This window comes from Schistocerca americana, chromosome 7 (genome assembly GCF_021461395.2).
Source record: "Schistocerca americana isolate TAMUIC-IGC-003095 chromosome 7, iqSchAmer2.1, whole genome shotgun sequence".
Taxonomy (NCBI): Eukaryota; Metazoa; Arthropoda; class Insecta; order Orthoptera; family Acrididae; genus Schistocerca; species Schistocerca americana.
The window spans coordinates 112449448-112476593 of record NC_060125.1 but is presented as its reverse complement, the minus strand read 5'-3'; the positions used below and the strand labels follow the sequence as shown (position 1 = coordinate 112476593).

Here is a 27146-nt window from a genome sequence, read left to right as displayed (position 1 = left end):
CTCAGAGCCATTTTTGAATTTCCAACAGAAATAGGTCCTACCACTAAATATATCTGAGGTTGAGAACACAAGCACCCTCCTGCAGCAGAACGTTTCCACTAAAATACCTGGTGAAAGATCCAACCGATCACACACACACACCCGAACGTGAAGAGCGCCCCATTTGCCGACAGCCGACAGCCGCTTTGCGCCGTCCGCCACAGCAATTAACCCTAGGATGCCTAAGGGGGGGTTCGTTGAATCCACAATTTTTTTATGTCCCCTGCTTTTGCCCAAGTAACTTTCATACTACATATTCCCTTTGAGTTATTGCTTGTTGGCTATTTTATGAAACGTTAGGGCCTTAGGCTTCCATTCTATAGAAAATTTCCCTTAGTAGGATTTCGTATTTCTCATCTCTACAAAAATGCAAGTTACTTTCTTGTTGGTTGGTATTCTTGATATTCACAACAATCAGTTTACTTTCAGAGGAAGTGATTGTTGATGTCAGTCAGCTGTTATTTATCTTGTAAACTTGCAGTGAGTTAGTGCAGTTCCCTACTGTTCACACCAGACTTAGAAATGACTAAAAGAATACGTTACTCGTCTTTAGAGAGAGTTCTGAATGAAATTTTATATGAAGATTCTGACTCTGGGAGTGAAAGTGAATATGAGGATGGTGTTATGGAGTATGATTCAGATCAGGAAAGTGATGTGGATGTTAGAGAAGATGAAGATAGCGCAGCTTCAGGCAGTGACCATCAGGATGTTATTGTGGCCAAGTCTGGAAGAAGGTACGTAACCACACAGCCTAGAATTCCTCAGAGGTCTGTTGCTAATATAGTAAGAGAGCAGGCAGGAGTAACTCCAGCTGGTGTTTGCCATTCACCTGGAGAAGCCTTGAAGGTACTTCTTACGCCTGACATCGTGGATGTTATAGTAAAACATTCAAATGAACAGGCAGTTAGGCGAAATGTTACTTTGACTAATGAGAAAGAATTGTATGCCTTTGTAGGAATCCTGTTACTTATGGGGCCAAATAAGGGCAATTCTGTCAGTGTACACGATCTTTGGTCAGACCTAATGGGTCGGCCAGTTTACAAGGGTATTATGGCAAGAGAACGTTTCAAGGAACTTACTGCAATCATAAGGTTTGATGACAAAACTACCTGCCAGCTAAGAAGGGAAGCAGACAAGTTCACAGCAATCCGTGATGTTTTCAACAAAGTGAATGATAGGTTTCCACTACTGTATAAACCAGGGGTCCACCTCACCATTGATGAGATGCTAAGCTTGTTTAGAGGGCGCTGCCCCTTCAAAGTATTTATGAAGGATAAACCGGGCAAGTATGACATCCTTATACGCATGATGTCCGATGCAGTTGACAGATACGTCTTGAATATGGAGCCCTATGCAGGTAATGTTCAAAATTTGTCGAAAGAAGAACGGGGTTCAGCAGCTGTCGTCAAACGTCTGGTAGCACCTGTGAAAAATACTGGTCGAAATATTACTACAGACCGATACTACACATCAGTGGATTTGGCGGAAGAGTTACACCAAGACTACAAAGTTACTACAGTAGGAACTCTCCAGTCAAACAGGAAGCATATTGCAGAGATAATTAAGAACACGTCAAATCGAGAGCTATATTCATCAATGTTCTTGTTCACAGACCCATCAACAGATAGGCCTCCAGTAACTTTGGTGTCCTACATAGGAAAAACGAAACCAAGTAAAAACTTACTGATGTTGTCAACATTGCACCAAGATAAAGGCACTGTTGGTGGAGAGAAGAATAAAACCGAGATAAATGCATATTATAATTCCACCAAAGGTGGAATTGATACCATTGATCAAATGGTGCATATGTACACCTGCAAGAGGGGAACAGAGAGATGGCCTCTATCTGTATTTTACTCTCTCATCGATATTTGTGCTATCAATGCAACCACCATATTCATCCAGCAACATCTAAGATGGAATTAAAAGAAACACAACAAACGGAAACTTTATCTTCTGCAAGCTGGGCTGGAACTAGTGAAATTGCAGGTAGAAGAAAGAAGTGCCAATGCAAGACGGTTATCTAACCAAATTGTGCAATCAATGGAGACTATTCTACAAAAGAAAATCAAAGAAGTGACGACAGAAGCACGTCAGCCTCCTGCAGGGAAAGGTCGGTGCCATATTTGTGTAAGAGAAGCTAAAATAAAGAAGCAGAAATACACCAATCTAAGTAAACCAAAACAGTATTGTGGACAGTGTCATAAACATATGTGTAACACACATTCAGAAAAAATTGTGAAGTGTGTCTCTTGCCTTGAAGTTGAGGACTCAGAGTAGTCTATTGTGTATGAACACATCCGTATTTTGTATTGTAATATGTCAATTTTTTATTCACTCAATCCAATATTTATAACAATTATCAACATTTATAAACCGATGCCTTAGTTATAATACATAAACCATTTTGAAAGTTGTAATTTTTCGTCAGTAAACTTATTTAATACCTATGGGACCCCCCCCCACCCTAGGCATGCAAGTTAGAAAAAAAGGCTTGGGCTTCCTAGGGTTAACATCGTTTCGACTCGTAGCGCCCGTCAGACGTGCACGCGTATCGGTCATGCCAGCTGCTACACGACCTCTCCGGCACCCATACGCCAGCCATACCGAACACGGAGAGGTCGATGACCATACACTTCGAATTCCTCACACGAAATGTAAATTTCACTCTTTCGTAATAGTTGTTTTTGAAGACAGAACAAATCGAGATACACACACGTTTTCACATCGCTAAAGTATCGTTACTTGTTGTGAAAATCCTGTACAGTATCACAAGCCTATATTTCCTCTAAGTATTCTGTCATCAGTGAAGTGACAGAAGCAGACGTGTGTATCATGTGAGAAGATTCATAATGAATGGTGTTTTCGCTGGACGATTATTCCCCCCCCCGCCTCCTCCTTCCCCATGCAAAGTGATTGGTTGGCTTCTTGGTGACAGTCTCTCCGACCTCTTAGGCCGGTATTACACTATCAAATTTCTTTGTCAAAGATTTGATCTAAGTTGTGATCAAATATTCCGTCAAATATATTTGACAAATATCTTTGATGTAGCTCTAGAAGGGGTATTACACTGTCATATTTTTCGTCAAAGTTCAGGATGGCTGACAACAACAACTTGTTATTAACCGCTGCAGTTTCATGTACCACAATTGCACTGTGTGCACATGCGGATGAGAAGCGGGGGAAAAAAAGGAAACATACCTGGGTGATGCCGTGGGTTTTACGACGACACCATAAAAGCATTCAACAAAAGTTGTTATGTGAGCTTATAGTGGAGGACGTCAAGTCGTACATCAATTACTTGAGAATGGATGAGCATACATTTCTGTATGTGCTCAGTGAAGTGTATCCTCATATCACAAAGCACAATATTCACTTAAGAACTGCTACATTTGCAGAAGACAGGCTCACTGTAACACTCCGATTCCTTGCTACAGGTCGGGTCAGGTCAGGTCTCCAATATTTACCGGCAATGTTTGTAAAGACACTACAGACGACAGAACGCTGCAGCGATGCTAGCGCTCCATGTGGTAACATGTCACATTGCAGTTAACAGAAGACAAGCGACTTCTCTGATCAAATCTACAGCGAGGCCCTAGATTTGATCAAATATTGGACGACATTTGACAAAGTTCCTTATTACACCATCAAATATCTTTGACAAAGATTTTTGACAAATATATTTGACAAAGAAATTTGATAATGTAATACCGGCCTTACCAGTTAGTAGCGCCAGCTTGTGGATACCAGGGGTAAGCGCGCAGCTGCTGGCATGGCCGATACGTTTGCAGTTCTCTCCTCACCGGCGCCTGCCCGCTGCGGGACGCCACAACCTCGTCTTCTGGCAGTCGGCGGATTGCGTGCTCTTTGCGATCGAGAGTGTGTGCGATCGGTTGGAAGTCTTCACCAGATGTGTTTAGTGGAAACGTTGCCGTCAAGCAGGGGCGTGTGTTCTCAAACGTTGGTGCATACAAGACCTCAGATATATTTAGCGCTACGATGTATCTGTGGCGTTTAATTACATGATTTGCTTAATGTCTGCATGTTATACTGAAACGTTGAATATGTTTTTATTACGAAGAAGGATGATCGTAAGGTGGCAGTGAGCGTTTTAAGTGATCTATTTGATCCCTGTAAATTGTTAAACAATTATTTTTATTATTCTCGAATCAGAAACATACAAATTTACAGAAGCCATACACATCAATAAATATAAACATATATATACACAAATTGTGTTTATATTACATATGCCCAGTACTTTGCAACCTCAAAGGCGCTTGGAGTGGCTTGCGGGAGATCAATCTTCGTGCAGGATGTAGGACACAAAAGGCACTGGAGCATGTGGCTTGTGGTTTGTTCTTGTCCACAATCACAGGACGTATCTTCTGTTATGAAGCCCCATCTCTTTTCAGGTTGTCTCTGGATCGTCCAACTCCTGATCGTAATCTGTTTAAAGATTTCCACACCAGCCAGCTCTCGTTGTGTCCCGGTGGTAGTTCTTCAGCTTCTGGCGTCTGCAGGTGAGGCGTCGACTTCTTCCATAACTCCAGCCTTGCCTTCTCTGGTGAAATGGTGAGCCTCTCGGATGTTCTCAGGAAGCTCTTTCGCGATCTCAGCCGTTGCTGTGGTGGATTATGTCCGTGCAGTGGATGGGCACTGTCCTGTTCCACTTTCACTCTCTCCTTGTTGGCAGCCACTGTTCTGCGTATCCATGGTGGCGCTATTCCAGCCAGGCAGTAGAGCTTATCAGTTGGGGTAGGTCTTAAGAAACCTGTGATCAACCTGCAGGTTTCGTTGAGGGCAATGTCTACTTGTCTGGCATGAGATGACCTGTACCAGACTGGAGAAGCATATTCAGTAGTAGAAAAGCACAGTGCCATTGCAGAACAGCGAATAGTTTGTAATGGCACTGTGCTTTTCTATTTAATATGATAGGGTAGTTCAAATGGACTATTTTCCTCATTTTTGATATCGAAATTGCTTCAGCTCTGCCTTTGTCCCCAGCATTAGCCAATAGGAACGCAGTATTCTGCGAGGAGGTGAAGACTCTGTGTGTTTGGAGATGCTGGTTCACACACACACACACACACACACACACACACACACACACACACACACACACGTACAAACAAATAGGAAGTAGCCTATTGAGAGAGACAGAGAAACGAACGAATTTGGAATTCCTGATCAACTGTATGCATCCGGTCCGTGGGTGCTGGTATTTAGTATTGTGATCTGTAACTAGACCTCTGTGGCGGCGCCCAGACGACAGAAACACCCGCGAGAGACCCCAAACGACGGCTTCTATACTGCACTTCATTCCAGCTCACCAAAGTGGAGGTGCCCTGTCTCCAGCAAACTGATTAAATAAAGAATATGCACCAATATATTATTGGCATTGATTTTAATTTCTGGTCGTGAGATCCTTCCTCCCCCGTCGGAGGTTCGAGTCCTTCCTCGGCCATAGGTGTGTGTGTTGTTCTTAGCCTAAGTTAGTTTAAGTTAGATAAAGTAGTGTGTAAGCCTACGGACCGAAGACCTTAGCAGTTTGGTCCCATAGGAACTTACCACAAATTTACAAACCAAGATCTTTCCTCTCCAGCCCAGAGTGAGTCTTTCTCCCACTACTTTTTTTCTGGGAGGGGATGGGGAGATAAGGGTCGAGGAGTATGTGGTGGGACGTTGTCTGGTGGTGGCACTGTGCACTAGCTCAGTCGATCCCTGTGTATCAGGATGAGCCAACATGTAAATTTCCCAACAAGACAACCTCTCCAATCTGCTGCTGTGTAATTACATAATTCTGCTGTGTAATTTCACAATTAGAACATGTAGTTACTAGATGTGAGCTTATCCCGCTAAATAAAGAGATTCGACCGCTGAAAATTGAATATTATATTAAAAAAATAGTATACCCTTTGACATTGACTTCAGTTTCATCTCATGAGATTCTTCCCCTCCAGGACAAACTGCACCATTTTCCCACCAATTTCCAGATGGGAGTTGGGGGGGGGGGGGGGGGAGGCTGAGGGATTTACCAGGTGGGCTAATTAATTGATTGATTTAATTAATTTTATATCAAAAGTGTGCTTGTTTCGCTGAGGGAGGTGGGAATTCTCAGAACGACGGATTATCCCCATGGGTCATAAATCAACCCTCATTGGTGTCACAAAACACTTTGCAGAACAATAGGTTAAGGGTAGTGGAAGGGGGTCACAAATCAAAGCAGTTTGCCCCTGAACATATGCAACCCACACTAACAAACGCCCAGGCACCGCCATTCCCTGCTGCTAACGGTGTCATTACACAATCCTCTTCGCTGGAAAAACTTCAGATCGCACACTTTCGTGAGAAGGGTACTGCAGCTGTCCTGAATCATACTGACTGCATAATGCTATGACATTTCTCACGCATGGTGTAATGACATAAAAGTTCAAAATCGCCCCACAAAATACGTGTCGTGTTGGCGCCATCCATAAATTGGGAATACGATTTGACAAACCCGAGTCATATCGGTCTATCACATTACTACTGTGTTCGGCAAAGGTAGTGGGGAAAGGATTATTAAGCAATGCATAGAATGGAGGTGTGGAAACAACGAAATATTACCAGAAAAACAGTTTGGATTTCAAGAAAGAAAAGGGACAATTAAATTTCTTTTACAGTTAATTACTGACATACACCTAATTTCTGTCGGAATTATTGAATGATAGTTGCATTCATAGACGAGAATAATGGATATCACAGTCTGCGGGTCAGTTATTGGGAAAAAAACTGAAGAAACTCCAGATTCCAAAACCACTCATGCATAACCTTGCAAGCTTTTTGAGCAATAGGAAGACAATCATTTTGCAACACAGAAGTACTCTGGAACCCAGGAAAACTAGCAGAAGACTTGTGCTTCTCTTGGCTCTCTCATTATTCAATCTCTATACTGCAGACCTTCATGACCTCTTTGCCAGTGACATCCAAATATTACAACACACAGACAACCTATGCGTATATTCCAAAGCCAGTACTCTTCAGTCCTGTCATCTGAAATGCAAACTGCGCTCATACATTTGCGTGAGTGGTGTACAGAAAGTGGCTTCGAAATCTCTGCAGCAAGTCTACTCTTATGATCTTTACTCGTCATAGGATTCCAGCTTCCCAAAAAATGTGGCTGGGGCAAAATACTATTCCAGTTCCGATAACAGCTATCTTGGGATGATTATCGATGATATATCATTACCAGATGTGGAAAGGCCTGCAATCTCATTAGGGCTACGACTGCAGTATGGCAGGGCTGTTATCGGCGGACAGGAGATGTCTTTACCATATTCCGGTTCCTAACAACGACACACTTTGATTATGGACACCTATTCTATGTATAGATCAGCAACAGACAGCGTGCACCAAAGATTCGATACTATGCAGTACAAAGCCTTCCGTATAGTTACTGGGAGCCCATGTCAACCCCATTCAATGCTTTATCGGTTGAAGCAAATGCACCACCGTGAAAGTTATGACGAAGTTACCTATGCAAGAAATTCCTCCTCCAACTCTATTTCGGCGAATGTCAGCCCCTTCACGACAATACTGCGAATTAACATCCAGTTGTGTCTGCAGAAGATATCGGATAAATAAGCAACTACCACCCATCGTAGCAGAATGTAAGGAGATGCAGATATTAAGGCACCAAATGCGGAAAAGTCCTCTTCAACCGCACTACAATATGCCATACGAAACGTCGACTTCGCAGATTGATGCCAGGACCAGTTTAACGTGTCAAAACCAGGATTCAGCTAACGCAACAGCAATGGAATTCCTGTCACAGTACCACGATGCTTGCATGGAGTGTGCATAGATGGGTAAAAGTCTAGTGAAGGAGCTGGTAGTACTTGTTGGATACTCCAGTAAGTACCCCACCTTAACACACAGTTACATCTTTCGTGTGAACGTGTTCATTGTGAACGTGTTCATTATTAATAATAAAAGGCAAGTTCCAGTGTATGTTCTTCAGAGTATTAATATTTCAACCTTTTTTCCATCAGCTGGCCAATGTTTACTGCTAATTCAAGAGAGGGAATGTTCTCTTTAATCTATACCTGCTCCTGCTTGCTGTTTTCTCCAGTTACATACAGTTTAGGTACGCAGATTATTTCAAATTCTAGATGAATGTTTTCATTGTCACATTTTAGCATAACGTCGTCATATATCAATATTCTAATTTCATGTTCACCTAATAACTTCCATTTGAGAGATGACATGCTATCTCACGTCAGTTTAATTTACCCTGTGCATTCTTCCACTTACTACTCATTAAATTTCTTTCACATGTTAGAACTTCAATTTTTATCAATGATAGTAACAAATAATGAAGATTATAGATTGAATTCTGTATGAATGATAAAGATTGGCAGTATGAAAAGAAAATTAAATAATATTGCCAAAATCTCAAGTGCCTGGTGGTTGTTGGGCACCTAGTATTGCAAACGGTGCTATGCCCTCTGAGGTTTTTATTTAGACGTTATTTGTTGCAATGCAACAAAATGCATATACTGTTACCTTTTACTGCTTTCACTTGCAAATAAACAACCCAGCGTCTACTTTTCTTATCTGAGTGACTTTAAATTCACACACAATTCATCACAATATGTTTTGTTGTTTCCACGTAATCGGAATGTTTACCCCTAATTGAAGCATGAAGGTCAACAATAACCGCATATTCCCTTTTGTTGACACAGCAAGACCTTTACCTGCAGTGGACAGCAGGCTACGTCAGTTTCACTAATGCTACATACTCTTTTTTTCCCAATCACGTTGTGGCTTAACTTTGGATTTAACCCTCCTGGTAAATTTAGTACTATTAATGTAACAGTCACAGTTTCATTCACTGGTGCATTACATTTCTTTACTTGTTCCACAGTATCTCTCAAATTAACTCGAGTCACATCCACATTGTTTTTAAAAACAGATTCTACAATGCAAATATTCCTACTAGGCCCATATGTTTCCTTAGACCATGAATCAATTGGCACATCCTGAAGTGGATCTTCGATACTACTAAGTTCACTAACTTCAATTTTTTTTTCAACAGCTTTACAAATTTTAGTGTTGCAGTACCAACTTCATTTACATTCATTTCGTACATTCTAACTGCTCATTCGCTAGTGCTACATGCTCCCCTTTCCCCAATCACATTGCGGTTTAACTTTGAATGTAACCCTCCCCTCCCCCCCCCCCCCCCCCTTGGTAAATTTAGTACCGGTAGTAGCCATAGTTTCATTCACTATTTCATTACATTTATTTCCGTACATTTATTTACTTGTTCCGCAGCATCTCTCAAATTAACTTGAATCATATCCCCATTGTCTTTAAAAACGAATTTTACATTGTAAATGTTACTGCTAGGGTCATATGTTTCTTTAGACAGTGAATCAACTGGTACACCCTGAAGTAGATGTCCAGTGCTACTGAGTTCACTAACTTCAATTTTTGTTTCAACTATTTCACTAATTTTAGTGTTTGAAGCTGCAATACTAACTTCGCTTCCATTAATTTCGTCTTTTCTAACTGCTTCTAGATTAACATTCTGACCGTTGACTGAACAGTGTTGTTCAGTTACTGATACGGTAGTAGTGTGCTTGCTTTGATTATCTTTATGACAAAGTGTACTAGCCTCACTTGGTGTTCCAAGTGTTTGACTTACCTCATAATCTAACGTCTCACTGTTAACTACAATCAACCTCATTTTATCCTGCTTAAATGATTCTACATAAGCTATAATGGTGTCAACATCGAATCATACCTGAGTGACGAAGCCCCTTTTAGCGCACTGCTATGTGCCATTTATATTACAAGAGTCACTAACATTACTTTGCTCATTACCCATTTCGTTAACTTTCGTATGTAATAACTCGATGCCAATGAGCGTTACTTTTGTTTCGCTTTCAGATCTGATTCAACATAACAACTGGTTCATAATTTACACTAGTGTCTCTAAACTCACTTTGCGTAGTAGCAACTTCACTAACTTCAGAATCTAACTGATTACTGCAGGCTGCGTTAGCTTCGAGTTGCTCATTACAGCTGCCGTTTACATCATTATAGGCATCACCTTTTTAATTTGTTTCTTGCGTTAGTCTTTCCTGGCATTCGGCGACATTCTCGCTCAATCTTTCGTTTGTGGCGACAGACTTTGGTTTTGCTTCAGTATAATACTATTTTGGTCAGTACTGTTTTCATTTGGCACATATCAGCTGACAACGTCCTAGCTTGACCCATACGAGTCCTACGCCGTTTCACTTGAAATGCCCGTTAGATTCTGTGTCTATGAAATCTTCATTCCAAAATGAGTTTTCTTCTATGTTTTGTAGCAGATTTCCTTCACTAATTTCGCCTACTTCGTCTTGAACGTAACAGTTAAAATACTGTCAGTATTTATTATTATTATTATTTTCGATTATTCCCATTTAAGAGAGCGTTTGAACTTGAATTCCTTTATGATGATTGTTTATGTTTTTTCTGAGCCCAAATTTTCTTCATGTGTTCACTGTGTTGTTTCTTTCGCTCCGCTGTCCATTTGCATCCTGGTCTCTTCTGTGTTGTGGTGTCAAATTTATGTTTTTTTGACGATGTTCCTGAATTCAGTTCTATTTTCTGCATCTTTTACTGTTATGTATGCTTGTCTGAGGTCCTCTTCAACTTCTTTTATCCATTTTGTTTTTCCCCTGCCTGAGTTGATGACTTTAAGAATTCGCTTTGAAATTCTGTTTTCATTCATCCTGTGGATATGTCCGTAGAACTGCATTCTTCTTTTCCTTATTGTATCCGTGATCTTGTCTGTGTATTTATATAATTCTGATGTTGGTCTCTTCTTCCAGATTCCTTGCTCTTGTATCGGGCCAAAAATTTTCCTTAGAATTTTCCTTTCTTGTTTCTCTATTTCTTTGATTTTAGTTTGCCCACCTATTTGTGTTGTTTCAGATGCATACAGTGCCTCCGGAAGTACGACAGTGTTGTAGTGCCTCAATTTTGCGTTAATGGATATGGACGTTTTGTTATAATAGTTCCACGTGAGTTTATATGCTTTCTGTAGTTTTTTTATTCTTTCCTTATTGGCCTTTAGGTTGATCCCTGATAGCTGGATGACTTCTCCCAGGTACTTAAAATGTGGTACTTGTACGATTTTCCCATGGGTTGTCACAATAGGCAATTTGTCTTGTGGCACTCTTTCTATGTACTGGGTTTTCTCATATGAGATTTGCAGGCCAGTTCTTTGTGCAATTTCGTGTAACTTCTCTATGGCGTTAGTGGCTTCTTTTCTATTATTTGTGAGGATTGCAAGGTCATCCGCAAAAGCTAAACACTTCACATTGAATCTATTATCTTTTCTAATGCCAATTTAGATTCCTTTGACTTCTTTTTCCCATGTCCTGATGTTTTTTTCAAGAATGATATTAAAGAGTAATGGTGAAAGTCCGTCACCCTGTCGCACTCCAGTTTGGATTTCAAATGGTTCCGAAATATCCCCCGTAAATTTAACCTTGGAGACTGTGTCAGTTAATGTTTCCCGAATGATTGCTCTTGTCTTTCTGTCAATGTCTCTTGGAGAGCGCTACTCTGTCCGTTGAGTCGTAGGCCTTTTCAAAATCTACAAAAGTGACCACTGTGTTTCGGGTGTTTCTCATCTGGAGAATCATTTTCAGATTCCAGATCTGCTCTATGCATGATCGTCCCTTGCGAAAACCAGCCTGGTGTTCTCCTATTTGTGGGTCAGCTTGTTCTTCTATTCATGAGAACTTTTGATAGGATTTTATATGTGACCGGTACGAGTGAGATACCCCTGTAATTATTTGGTTCAGTTTTGTTCCCTTTTTTGTGGAGTGGATGGATGAGTGCGCATTTCCATTCAGAAGGGATCTGTTCTGTTTCCCAAATGTTTAATATGATTTTGTGAATTTTTCCTGTTAATCTTTCATCATTTAGTTTCCATAGTTCTGCAATAATTCCATCTTCTCCTGGGGCTCTATTGTTTTTCAGTGTCTTGATAATTTCTACTATTTAGTTGATGGTTGGCGGTTTAGTGTCAGGTATACGTGTATACGTCTCGTAGTGAATATCCTCTGTAGGTCTTTCGCAGATGAGAAGTTTGTTGAAATAGTCTGCGAGGATTTGGCAGTTACTCCCCGTGTTAGTTTCCAGTGAACCATCCGGTTTCTTGAAGCAAAAATTGGGTGGCTGGTATCCTGCAATATGTTCTTTAAACGTCTTATAAAAAGTCTTGTTCTATCTCATCTAGTCGCCGTTTGTCATAATTTCTTTTTTCCCTCCGAATAGTTTTCGATGTTTGTTTTCGGATTACTAGAAATTGTTGCCGTTTTTCTGATGTTTTGTGACTATTGAAGTTTTTCCAGGCATTGGTTCTTTCTTCTATTGCTTGGTCATATATTATATTCCACCACCTGTGTTTTCTCCTTCTTGCGGGTTGACCCAATTTCATCGTGGATTTGAGGACGTCCACAAGTTCTGTCCAGTTTGTGGTGTTTGTCTGACTAATTTCCTGTAAGATGTTTTCCTTGTTGAGGTTTACGTATTCGGGGTCTGGTCTCAGCACTTTGTTTAGTTTTGGCTTTTTTCTATTGGGTTGTAATCTGGTCTTTATCTGTAGAAGATGGTGGTCTGAGTCAAAAAATCCTCTTCTCGTTTTCACATTCATAATTTCTGCTGTGTTACTCTCGGAGATGGCCATATGGTCTATCTGGAATTCACCCAACATTGTGTTGGGCGACTTCCAAGTATACAGTTTCTTGTTGGGTTTTTTGAATTGTGTTGACATAATTACGAGGCCGAAATTTTCGCAAAAGCTTATCAATTTTTCCCCATCCTTGTTAGTTCTCTTGTGAGCTGTATGGATTCCGGTGATAATCCTGTATTTTTTCTCTTTACCTAATTGTGCGTTAAAGTCGCCTAACAAGATTATTACATGGTGTTTGGCAATTTTGTTTGTCGTCCCTTCAAGGTCATTCCAGAAGTCATCCACTTTCTGGCGGTTCTTCTTGTTATAGTTATTTGTGGGTGGGTGTGCGTTGATCAAGGTATATGCTTTGTTGGCCGATTTGACGGAGAGCGTTGATATACGTTCTGAGGCAGACTGGAAGTCAATGACAGAGTCGCTGATAGATTTGTGGACTGCAAATGCTGTGCCAAACTGTTTGAGTCCTTTCTCATTAGTTTTAACTGCTGGTTTTCCTTTGTAGATCCTGTAGTTGTCTGTATCAAAATGGTTTTCATCCGTAAATCGTGTTTCCTGGATTGCAAGGATTTTGATCTGGAATTTTTGCTGCACGTCTGTAAGTTGTTTGATCTTGCCCAGTTTGAAAAGAGTATTAGTATTAAGTGTACCAATGAAGTGTCTTTGTTTTGTGTGAAATAATTTGGACGTCGTCTGGTTCTCAACCTTAGGCGTAACATGATGCTCCTGGTCCCCCGGAATCCGATGACCAGGTAAAGCCAGCCTTGCGACTGGTGCCCGGGGTAGTGGATTCATTCCTTGTGTTATCATCATGTTTGGTTTTCAAGTTGAAAACTAACTTGGTGGTGGTCCTTCCGAGGAAAGATCACGAGGAATACGACTTGATTGTTGAGATCAAGAAGGCTGCTGCAGCCGCACCATCTAGGCGAACAGACGCTGATCCCTAACCGCTGGATACCAGGCAGACGTTAGTGGATTTCGGTTGATGGTTTTGGTCCACCCCGGGTATTTTATTTCCCCGGTACCCTCCATATCTGGAGAGCACCTGGGGAGGCGCCCGGTGGGAGACTATCAACTCCACACGGGACTGTCAGTATTTATTTATTTCCTTTATTTTGTTTACAACGACTTCAGTTAAATGACACTGGAAATGTTTTTAGCTTGACTTTATCTGTATTCGAAACAGCATTATTAATCTCCACAATGTCTCATTAGAGAGTCACTTCATGCTATGATCATGTTCGCCTAGTACGTTTTCAAGAATACTATCGTCCTCTCATGTTCTTCAGCACCCGATAATTAAAGAAATCTCCATTTTTGATTCTTTGTAGTGAAAATTCTGTTAGTTTTTCTAATATTAACATTGCCCCTAATGGTAAAAATAGGCTTAGTTCCTCCTCCATATGACTACAAATTATCCTTAATGCTTTATAACTGCATTGATTATCTTCACATTGTTCTACTTCTGCCTGCCTTTGTGTTTCCCTCACTAAACGCATCAAGTGTAAGATGTCCATTTTAATATCATCTTTGTCTAATATTAATAAATGAATCTTAACAAATGTGGCGCGCTGGGTCCTGTGTCGGCAGTTCGTCAAATTATCCTCATACTAAACTGGCACAATTTCTCACCGAACTGGTACTCTCTGTGCTGTCTGTAGCCTTCCTCTCACGCCATCTCTTGAATCATACTAATCTACTACAAACTCAGCCCAACTATGGAGCGAATCTTGGCAAAGATCTTGTGACTTCAAAGACAGGAATATCGTAGCTGTTTCAGCAGGGTGTGCTGCGCATATAAAACGAAACCTGCAACTCAGTGAGGTATTGAGAGTTATGTACATACGTCAACATATTTGCATACTTTGAGACAACGTGAAAATCAAAACTGTTTTATTTGCAACAGTTAACTATACCTTCAGCCATTTCTCTACACAGTCACCGCTCCGACATAGCTATTTGTCGTAGCTTTGTGCCAAATTTCCCACACCTCCGTTAGTTCTCTACGCTGGTCCACTGCTCGTTGTCTGTGCCAAAATGTAATCTTCATAGCCAGTGGTTCATGTGAGCAGAGATGATCAGCAGAGAAAGCCATGTCCGGGCTATATGGTGGGTGGTAAAACACCTTCCATCGAAAGCGCTGCTGGAGCATCTTTAGAGTGCGGCCGATAATTGTTATCAACAAGGAAACGTCTGAGGGTTACGGTGTGTGGGTTACATAACATCTAGCGAAATCTCTTACCAGCCCCTCATACTTGGCAGAGAGAATATTTTCTAGCCACTTATGCGCGCTCACTGAGCGCTCAGAACTGAACAGAGCCACGTGCCGTGATCAACCGGCACGCTAGAGACACTACCCGGCACATCTCTGCAAAGCTTCCTCGAGCTTTCACTAGGTTTCCATTTCGCGCCCGATCGGAACTTACTTTCCAAATAGCCCTGGTGTAAACATCAAATAAGTACGCAGAACATACGGTTGACAAAAAATCGTCTCCCATTGAATGCAAGTTGCATACAAATGCACAACATTTTAAGCTATATCTACAGTACATCAAAAATTGCGGTGTTTGATTTGCTAATACAAAGAATTTCGTGTGACGAAATATTTTTTTGTGCTTACACCACCAGGTGAAACCGTCGAATAATTTCCAGGTGATGTCAGCGTATGTAACGTGAAGTGCCCATTATACAGAGACAGTGCGTCATAAAATTTTATCGGCGAAACAATGGCGATAAAAACATAGTTGGGTGACCTCAGAACCCTTGCGATGATCCTAGAACTTTTGCCATGTGTCCACTATGCCATGTAAAACTACGTTTACTCTTCAGACCGGATATTACGGGCATATTTTACGTATATATGTATGGTAATTTTGAACCCATACGTTACCGAAATGTTTCAAGTTTCCCCGAGGCCATCGTCTTAGTGTGGTGGTGGTGTGTTGAGGCTTATGGGCGCTCAACATCGAGGTCATCAGCGCCCTGACACACATTAAAAGGAACGAATGTGGACAGACCTAAGAAAACTAAAGCACACACCATCGTCTTAAGATCATATGATAAAAATTTCGACGATTTGCCATGATTATAAATTTTAGATTAGGCCATTCCTTCTGGTACCCAAAATTCATGGTTTTTCGAAGCTTTCTCAGAAACCACCCATGACCAAGTCGTCCTTTCATAAACCGCTTAAGACACTCTCAACACCACACCTAATGCAAAAGAATCAAACGGTTTGCTCAATTTGCTTGGACTACGGGACATGTGTAATGTTCAAATTTTGACACTGTACTATAGGATAGCTACAATATCCCCGTTCTTCCAGAAGGTACGTAGAAAACTGGTCGCTAGCTCAAGGGTTTTTATAAACATTTGACTCCTCACTATTTTTAATAATATTGGGAACCCGATGTATCGATATTCAAAACATATCATTATAGGCTCTCGACATATCGACAAAATCACCAATATATTGGCGAAAAAAATATCGACGTACCGCCTAAAAAAAGAAAGAAAGATAAAAGGCTACACACAGTAAATATACTGCCAGTTCTAGAGCTGTATATTTAAATATTGATTTATTATTTGATATTCTGTACATCAACAAGTTAGCAGCCTGCTTACTCCCTTCAGAGCAAGAATTGAAAGGAAAGCGATGCACGTTCACAGTTGGCGATAACCTCTTTGCTAACAATGGTAACTGCAGGAAAGTGGAACAATAAAAGGTGTCCGAGAGGTCCGTCGTTCGGTTTCGTCACATGTCCGATTTGTCTGGAACTCTTCATGTCGACTTGAAGTGTTCCAGACAAATCAGATAGGTGACGAAACTGACTTCCCTGTTTTTTCATTTCTGCAAACTCCAGCGTCGTCGCAATTGTGTTGTCAAAATTGTGTGGTGGTGTTAAACGTTGCAGTTTCTGCTGGTAGCGCTGACCACCGTTTACCTCAGCATCTCCCCTCAGCGCAAAGACCGATCTTATGATTTAGATTTTTGTTCATCAGTTTCAGCAGCTGTTTTTGGATAATGCCGATGTGAAGAAATAGCACACTAGTTACGTAAAAAATTGAAAATTGTTTTTTAACGCAACTGGTGTGCTATTTCTTCACATCAGACAGCATTTTATTCCATTCACACCATCCCCCCCCCCCCCCCCCCCCCAGTGCAATCGGACTTCTTATTTGTGTCATAATATATACTTGCTTCACACAGTCAAAGACGAAGACTGGACTTGATGAAAGCTCAAAACGTAGTAAGCCTCCTTCACATAATGAAAGTAAAATTATGTTCCACTACAATTTCTAAAGAACAAAGTCAAGTATTTATCGAAAATTTGGGAAAAAATATAATATACAATTAAAATATCGTCATTATATATTGTCATATCGTTATCGATATATCGTTGAATAATCGCCGACACATATCGATTTTTTGGTGGAGAAGTATCGATGTAACGATATCTTACCAACAGCCTATCCGAAACCGCGCCTGAACCATGTAACGATAAAATTCGTACACCTCATACATGAAGGGCATTGTCTTTATATTTCGTCTGTAATGTACTCTTTAGATGAAACAAAAAACAAGACACTATGATAAAAAAGGAACAAACATTCGATAGGTAGGAGACTCGCAAGAGAGAGCTGGCCCACATCAATGACACGAACTTCTAAAAGAAGTTACACAAGAAAGGAACTTTCTTAGATGACCATAAATAAGAAAAATGAAACTTGTACCATGTGTGCTCATGCCCAAATCCAGGACAACCGTTTTCATTGTAGGCATTCAAGCATTAATTTTTCGAATTCCTGAAAAGGGTACTGAGATTCAAAAATCACAAAAAGAAAAGACAGGTGAAGTTGAAAAATAACGTACCAGGAAGCCTCGGCTGAACATATGTTAACACTGACAATGCATGGACACTATAGTTTGATAACCACGTTTTGGCATGATTATGCTTTGTACTTATAATTAATTTCGCTTTATTTAAGAACTTATTCGCTCCAAAGAGCAGCTCTGTTTTACTTTTTTCATGGAGAGAATTTTATTTTAGGTTTTGATAAGAGTGGACTCCTTCAGTTAGTAGTTTAAACATCTCTGACTAATTTCATGCATCAAATCAGCTGTACCAATATCGGTTAATGGAATTCTAATTCACAGCTACTCCAAATCGATTGAACAGGTGATGGAAAAAATGATGGATGTCACATTTTTGTCGAAAATGAATTAGGATTTACGATGGATAGCTGAAGACATGTAAATGTACATACAACGTTCATTACACGCAAGAACACTGATAGATGTGTAGCAATGATCTGAAAATTATTTATTAACGGAAAAAATGCTAAGCGAAAATGATGACTGTCATTCCCACATGTTTCCGAATCTGTTTCTTTTATTCTGTACAACCCTGTTTTTATTGTTCCCAGTCTGTGTTTTCATAATTGGTACTCTGTGGATGATGTTTATTTGCGAGACGATAATACAGAAATTGTGGAAGATGACGTAGATGACATTCAAAATGTGTCCCACACAGAGACGCCTTCTAAGAGGAGAAAAAGCTACAGTAGAATGTTCCATGTAATGGAGACACTGCGTTTGTTAAACTGTTTTGAAAATGCGTCTGCTGAACAGATCACAGATTCCTTAAAAAAGTTAATAAAATGAGAAGTTATGATGAGCAGAATTATTGGACTTATTTACACTGACGTCTATAAACGCGATAAGACAGAGTAGGCCTAGACGAGATTTGGACCACGCAAGGTTCCATGACAATGCGTATTCTTATAAGTACGTGTCTGCAACATAACCGAGATTTCTCGTCTCTGGTAAAGCCTTTATTTCTATTCATGATATCACGTCGCGAAGAGTACAGACTCTGTAAACACCAGGAAAGACTCTAGACGCACAACCGAAAGATATGCGTGGGAAATACGATCGTTTACATGGTAGGGATAGTCATGTGTGTTGGAAGAGTTGAACAGCACATTGCACCTTTCAGATGTAGGCTAAGTCATTACAGCAGGTGTGTAAGGAACTGTACCTCCCTGCAGAGTTCAGTGTCAGAAAAATTCATTAGATGTACAAAGAAAAAGGATTCCATAACGCATCTTATCGTTATTACATAAATATATTCAGTTCGCAGTTCAGTACAAAATTTCCTTATCGTTCTCACATTTATAGAGGTATCGCAGTGCCCGTGTTGTTAAGCAGTTACTACATTAAATGTATTCGTAGTTGTTAACACGAACAGCCATCAGCTTTATCGTACTTAAATTTCCCGCTTTACGCGAGTGGTATTAACTGCTTTGGCTATGCGTGCACTACTCACGGCTGGACCTAGTCTTCTATATGTCATCGTTCGTGCATCACAAGTTGCACTCGTACACACGTTATGTTACTCCCTTACGGGGGAGGACATTTTGACTGAAAGTAGCTGCCTCGTCTGTGCGCCATTGCGTAGCCCGAATGGCATAAACTGAAACTCAGATAACCCAAATGGCTTTATATCCGTTGTCTCAGGCATATCACAGGAGGCCGTAGGAATCTTGGTGTACCTGGTGAACGCCGTATCCCACTGAATACTGTTGTACCCTGTAACATGCCGTAAAGTCCTGGATATTTGGGATTGCATAACGCCCAGTGGCATTTAACGCCCTGAAGTCACCGCAGGCTCTACAAGTACCACCTTTTTTACTCACCAAAATTAGTGGCAACGCCCAGGGGCCGTCCGAACAACGTACAATCCCCACATCGAGCCATCTGAGAAAGTGTTGTTTGGCTGCTGCATATTCCTCCGGTGCTAGGCGGTGGGGCCGCGCATAGACCGGCGGACAGGATACCATTCTGATGTAGTGCATTGTCGAATGCTGGCACTCCTTCCACCGTGTCATCGGAGTAAGTAGTTCCGGGCAGCCGTGCGTTATTCGTTGAAATGTGTCACCGTCGTTCGCCAGAATTGTTGTTGTTTGTAACTCCACCACACTGAAATCAGAATTATTGTGTGAGAAATCACTAGTGCTTGGTTGTCGATTGTATATATCAACTTTTAACTTGAAATGTTCCAGGAAATCCACCGCGAAGGTGGGGTGATCCATTGCAGCCATGACGAGAATCTGCACTCCTTGAATGTCAGGAGTAAGTCTCACTGATGGTCGAACTGTCCTGAATGTCTGTATAGTCATCTCGTTTGCTGCCTTCAGCATACATATCTGCTTGACTTGTGTCATTGCTACACAATGTTGTGGCACAATACTAACACCTGATCCGCTGTAGAGCGGGTATACTTTACCATTCTGTGCGTCCTTGAGAAGATTGAACATCTCTTTAGTGTTACAGTCTTGTCGGGTAGCACTTGATGTGACAGTCACGTTATGTTGCTCCTGTCTGTAGCTGAAGTTTGTTGCAACGAGGTAAGACCGTCGTTGGCGTCCAATAACGCCCATTACCGGCCGCTCTTGGCGTTTGGTTCCCTGCATGGCTGTTTGCACTTCTCTGCTCGCTCACCGAACCTGCACCACGCTGGTGAATCCTCTCTGCTTAATGTGGTTAGCGATCGTACTGTCGAGAAAACCACGCCTCCCTCGGGCGCCGATTAACGATGTATTCTTCCGCTAATATGATAAAGCGACGCTGTAAGTCTCTCAAGGTTGCAAACAAATTTTCGTCTTTACTTTTAGTCTCCGTACGCACGGCTTCCACTTTCAACTCTCCTGTGCTGTCCTCACGGGATCTGTCTTTGGATCCCCATTAACTGCGGCGCGCTTCCTTCTTGCCGGTATTGCCACCAAAGACCTGCTTTTACCGCCAGTCGTGCGCTCCAGTTCAAAAAAATGGTTCAAATGGCTCTGAGCACTATGCGACTTAACTTCTGAGGCCATCAGTCGCCTAGAACTTAGAACTAATTAAACCTAACTAACCTAAGGACATCACAAACATCCATGCTCGAGGCAGGATTCGAACCTGTGACCGTAGCGGTCGCTCGGTACCAGACTGCAGCGCCTAGAACCGCACGGCCACTCCGGCCAGCTGTGCGCTCCAGTACTTGTCAGATATTTGTTGGAAGACTATTGAACCAAATGGTATGTAATGTTTCAAAGTCTGAGAAGTTGCGCAGCCGGGAGCTGTGACCGAACGGTTCTAGGCGCTTCAGTCTGGAACTGCACGACCGCTACGGTCGCAGGTTCGAATCCTTCCTCGGGCATTGATGTGTGTGATGTCCTTAGGTTGGTTAGGTATAAGTAGTTCTAAGTTCTATGGGACTAATGACCTCCGATGTTAAGTCCCATAGTGTTCAAAGCCAGTTGAACTAGTTGAAGTTGCGCAAATGTCACAACAATTCTGAACGAGTACGATCTCTAAATGCTTCGTCAAACAAAACATGCGGCATGCGTTGCTCCTTGGGTGTTACCAAGCGTTTAGTGACTATATCTTCGAAAGTTTGAGAAGACTGCTCAAGAACTACTTCGTGATGAGATCTTGCACTACCTTCACTAGCTCTTGGTCCATATTCGCGAAAATACGCCTTAACGTGTTGCCGTCACGCTTATATGATATTGCTGGAAAATGTTCTCCACTCTTAAAAACCATACTTTTGGTAGTGTAGTCCAAAATTTCGGTAAACGTAATGCTGTAGTTGCGCTTCTTGTTGATGTAGTAAATTCGTACATTTGTGAAGTAGGCGATGGTAGGTTCGTATACTCACGTTGTTCCAACATTGTCGTGTTAAAATGATTTTGTTGGGACTTGTAGTATAGTCTTCTTGTTCTTAGCTCGGGGTAACCAACGTAGCACAGCAGTTTTCTGTATTCTACAATAATTAGATTATTAGTCGTATCGAACAAAAACTGTACATGTATTTACTCTTAAGAAACAAAATCAAATCTTGACAACTGGTGAATTCAAAGAATAGATGGAGGCGCTCAACTCCTTGGCCGCCTCAATACAGTCTCTAGACTATTGTCGACTCTCGAGCACCCATGCGTATTTTGAGCGTTATTACTTCACTGCTGCTACAGATAGATCACCTTCAGAAGGACAATGAAACTTCGTACACACGGTTAATTTGATATCAAGGACTGAAGTTGGCTTAAAGATTTGTAGAGCTATTGTATTGTGATTTTTCGCCACAGTATCACACCTCAGATTCCATTTTATTTAAGGCATTCCGGTAACAGTATAAGAAGTGATAGCCAACAACGTTTTTTATGTTATCTATTGCACTTATTCATCAGATTGTTATCTACTGCACATATTCATTGTACTAATTCATTAGAGTGACACTGTAGACGGCGCCAAAGTGTCACAAAAAAACCACGCATTTGGAACTCTGAAATTGTTATAAAAACACGATAAGCGATTTGCTTCATCTGTTTGTCCAATATCATTTTTCTTTTTTTACCCTTTTGCATTTTATAGACGAGTAAAATATGTATAATATTTTTTCGCCATCTCATCAGAAAAGTAAAAACATACAGTGCGCACAAAATAGTAAAGAAAAGTGCTAGATAAATTCTCGACTTTTGGAGTAACAAAAGAAGCGACAATACTTTTGTATGTTTTCTATAGCACTGATTCATATTCTCTAATATATTCTATTTAATTACATTACAATGACACTGTGTAGGAAACTGCCTCGTGCACAAGGTTTTTAGAACCTGCATAAATTGGAGGAAATTAATCAGTCTCTAATGTATAAATTTTATCGTCATATAAACATAGCACCATTATGTATACACTGGCTATGGCAGTTTACTCAAGCGCACTTGCAAATTTATCTAGCACTTGTCTCGCAAAACACGTGGCCATAAATTCACAGAAATTCTCTACGATACAAAACTTTATAATACCGTGTCTCAGTATTTTTCTATACATAAAGTGTTTCGTATTTATGTGGCATTTAGAATTATATATTTGTTGTAGGTACTGAAAATAGCTGATCGTCCTTTCGCATACTTCTCTTCACGTACATAGCAATGGCAATACTGCACCATTGTTGTTACTAATCTCAAACGTGCAGAAATGTATATAAAAAAAGGCGAATATGTCTGATACTCAAGTTTCGCTCTTATCGCAAATTGTAGACTAGCAGCCTCGACCCAAAATTACATTACAAGCCCTGTTTGATGTTGACAACATGCGCAGTAGGGTACGCTCACTCCATAGATCTACGGACCATCCGCAAATCACAGTAATACCTCGCAATAGCAGAATTAGCCTTGTTGCAAAACCCCGAACACTTCGCATTAGTGTTGTACCATATTTTTGTAGTTCTTGGAACTGCGTTTATGTATTTACATTGCGAGAGGTTGTGTAAAACTCAACATGTCCACTTCCTTCATGGAACTAAACGTCAAAGGTGTTTGTCTATATAGGGCCAACAATTCGATCTCGGATGTGGCGGGCTGGCGCGCGCGCTGTAGCAACTAAGGGAGTGGAATGGGGCGCATGCGCTTCGTAGAACAAGTTTAATTTTCTGTTGTCCTCAAAGTCGCGGCATGTCTGTCTCAGTTTTATTCATTCTGCTAAGTTCAAAGAATCGTGTATCACAACACATTGGCATTTTAGTAGACAGATTCCGGTACCAAACGATTAGAGCACGGAAAGCCGGTCTATTGTGAGTGAGAATCCTACAGGTTGCCTATCTAAGGAGATAGACGGCGTCGGGAGTTTTACCCTCCCCCGCTGCAATGATGTGCACAAATATTGAGAAAAGATAACACACGAAAGCTCTGAAAGACGACCGAAGTCATATTGAAGGAACATCAGATTGCTCGTACGGATCGTTCCATAACCTCAAATCTCTACGCGAATGTATTCAAATAACAAAACTGCGAAAGAAAAGTGAAAAAGTAAGATTAACAACGTGACATTCAGCAGTCATAAAATTGCAGTGTTGTGTTCTTTTCCGTTTTGATTGTTATGCAGTATTCTGAAGGCTTCTAGTAACGTACTTTGTCTGTTTGTGCAGGTAGCCTCATACAAATACCTTCTGACAAACCCAAGTCATCACGAAGCCGTCTGACCAATTTCAAGAGCGAGAAGGAAGCTCTCAGGCAGTGTTTTCTCTTCTCCAATCACCTGATCCTTGCCACAAGGTCAGTACCGGCATTTAAACATCGTACATCAGATTGCAATGTGCGATGTGTAAAACGGAAGTTTGATTCTTTCATAAGAGAAAAAGTAACTTTGGCAGCTTGACGATAACGAGAAGGCACTTGTATTGCACGTTGCCTGTGAGAACAATAATAATAATAATAATAATAACATAGTAAAAAAAATGTAATTAATGTTGCAGTTTGCCCTATTTCTACACTTTCCTTAGCAAAACTCTCATGTTAATATCCACTAATGCCACTAAGTGCATTGTAAGAAACATGCAATGGCCAAGTACTGAACCACTTTTACATGTGTGCAGGAAGTGTTACCGTTATTAACGGTTTCACGTACTGTTAAACAATAGCAATAATAATAATAATATAATATCTGATCATATATACGGTTGCACAATCAAAGCTGTTTTCTTTAATAATATGAAAACCAGTACCAATGTAAAGTGCATTATGTAGCCAACTTAAACAGAAAAAAATTATTCCTCACTTCTGATTTCCCATTAAAGTACAATATGACCCTAATCAACTTGCAAAGAGAATTGAACCAAACATCTCTCCTGTTTAGCCAAAATAAGAAAAACGTAAATTATACATTTATTTTCACTTTTGGCATTTAGGTTTTCATGTAGGGCTTTATTTTAAAATTATCATAATAGACCTACAGAAAAATATTTTTAAAACAGTTGCATTGAGACATGTAGAAAACATTGCAGATTTACAGTAAGTAGTGTACTGTATTCATATTCATTATACACTATGAAATGTTCAGAGAATAAATGGCATGTAATGGTACTGCAACTAATGCATTTCACATTATAAATACAAATGTTTTAGTAATTATTCAGTTTTGTTTGTATTGTTCTAGCATTTACTATGTCACAAATATACTACACCTTGAGGACAGAAGTAAGCACATTTTTCATTTTTGTCCTGTCTGTAAATATTTAATTTGTTTTGAATACACTCATACAATTTTATTGATTCTTTACTGTTGGCAACATATTCTGTCATATTTCAATGTGTTGCATAGACATTACAGTGCTTTCTGGGTCACACATGTAGCAGGGTCATTTGGAATATTTGTAAAATAGGGGTAATTGATAACACCAGTTATAGAATTTTGCTGAAGAGATGTTTGGTGTTATTGTAGGCAACATTGTTTTTAGCCATCATTTTTTATTGTGACATTCCTCTCTCTTTTTTATTGTTAAATTTTGTTAATTATTGAGCTTTTATGTTGATGTGTCTAGCAGTTTTCTACCTCCATATTTTGGAAGAAGAAAAATTATATTTTTTCTTTATTTAGTGGTAAGTTGAAAACATTTATTAAAGTATTTTTTGCATTTCCACAGGAGATTATAATAATAAAATTACTTAAATTGAAGCTAAATACAAATCATTGCATGTTTACATTTACCCCCTAAAAATTACAAAGCGGGGTGATTCCCAATTACTCCACTTGGCAATTTTTAGGGGTAGGGGGTAGATACTGAATAGAGACTGAAAAACAAAATAAAAAGGTGATTTTATTTCCTATCAGGTTTTGAAAAAATGCCAAGGACCTACATTAAAAGTGTTGAGGTTGTAGCTACACTGTAAATGATATGTCAAGGGTAGTGCATGATGTTATATGTAAAGTTATAACATTTAGGAATGCAAAGGCAACCTATGGGTTCCCAAACTTAGTCGTATGCCACTGAATAAAATGTATGCTATTCAATAAAATGGTGGAAGTGATATTTTCTGACAATCAAGAATTAAAGAATAAAAAGAAGTTAAATCTGGCCCTTCACACAGAATTTGTATAACTTTATTCCAACTTCTTCTCTAGGTCAGAGGGTATCACTGAGATAAATTAGACCTTGGCTGTCGTCAAACTCTTTCTCCACATATTAAAGGTACGCTGCCAACTGTTTATTTGCTCATGCAGAAATGGGAATGTGAGGACAAGGAACTTAGGTCACTGGTACAACAATATGTTAAACGGAATTCATCAAAGACTCCATTTAAAGGTGGTCATCCCGGTAAGAGTTAGTGTCAGGTCTGTACAAAACGTGGTCCCTGTATTTGTAAGAAGAAATCTCAGCTCCTTCACAAAGCTCAAAAGAATGCCAGAGATCCATATATAGTTTATACCTTCTACAGTGAAATGAGTCATTTGCATTAAATATGAAGGCCAAATGTTAATGACAAAGAATGCTTTGCCTACAGATATGATGGATCTGGATTTGGCAGCAACCCAACTAGGGTAAGAGCTCTTGGGCAAGAGCGAAAGCTGCTTCTACTGGAACAGGTATGGAATCAACAATTATTTTGGCCTGTTGCTGCAAATGACACTTGCACAACTTGTATATAATGGTGGTGCAGTTCAGGCTCAATGGACTTTGGGTAGTACCTACCGAAGGGTGCTTTTTGTTGCTTCAAAAAGTGGGTGGATGGAGGAGCCTAAGTTTTATCAGTGGTTCACTACAGTTTTTATCTCTCAGAGACAAATATGCCATACAAATCATCTATTACCCTCTCAAAGTGCACTGTTTTGCCATTTGATGAGCATGCTAACCATTTCAGTCTAAGACTATTGAAAATGGTTCTGTGAAATAATATTCATTTAGTATGCTTGCTGAGTCATTTACCTAACATAGTACAATCCCTTGACAAATTTGTGTTCGATTCTGTTAAATCCCAGTGGAGAAAAAAACATAGTCACATATTTTTGTTTTTGTATGTTCTATTTATGTGTGCTGACAAGAAGTATATTATTACCCCGGTTTCAATATTATTTGATGAATTACTATCAAATATAGCTTACATTGAAATATTTAATAAATTACTTTCAAAAATTGCACATTTTGGAATTTATAATACATATTGGTTGGGACAATTGTAAACTCTGTTATTATTATTCAGGAAAACATCCATAACTTGCTAAACAATGTTGGTTTAAAGTTATCGCAGCTGGAAAGTCCATACCCAAACCACACTTTGAGATAGCAGTGTTCATTTAACCCCGACTTAAAAATGGGAGCACATAGTGTAAATGTAAACTTATTATGATGTCAGTTATAATCTATAGACTGATGAACACAAGTGTAGAGTTTGTATTTCAGACCTATTATGTCTTAAAATTACAAAAGTAGGTTGTTTAAATTTTGCAAGTCAGTAATTACGTCAAATCAAAGTGAAAACTTCTCAAATCATTTCCAGTTACCCTGTCTGATCCCTCTGGGAGAATGTAACTAGTTGTGCTGAAGCTATCTGTTAT

At 40.1% G+C, this 27146-nt stretch overlaps 1 protein-coding gene across 1 annotated transcript in view; it reads left to right on the top strand.

The window, feature by feature from the left end:
• Window positions 1–27146, top strand: part of LOC124622752 (ras-specific guanine nucleotide-releasing factor 2-like) — an 898440-nt gene that overhangs the window by 212474 nt on the left and 658820 nt on the right. The window contains exon 7 of the mRNA XM_047148541.1: window positions 23743–23869. Coding sequence (XP_047004497.1) covers window positions 23743–23869 — 127 coding nt within the window. The remainder of the gene's footprint in view (window positions 1–23742; window positions 23870–27146) is intronic.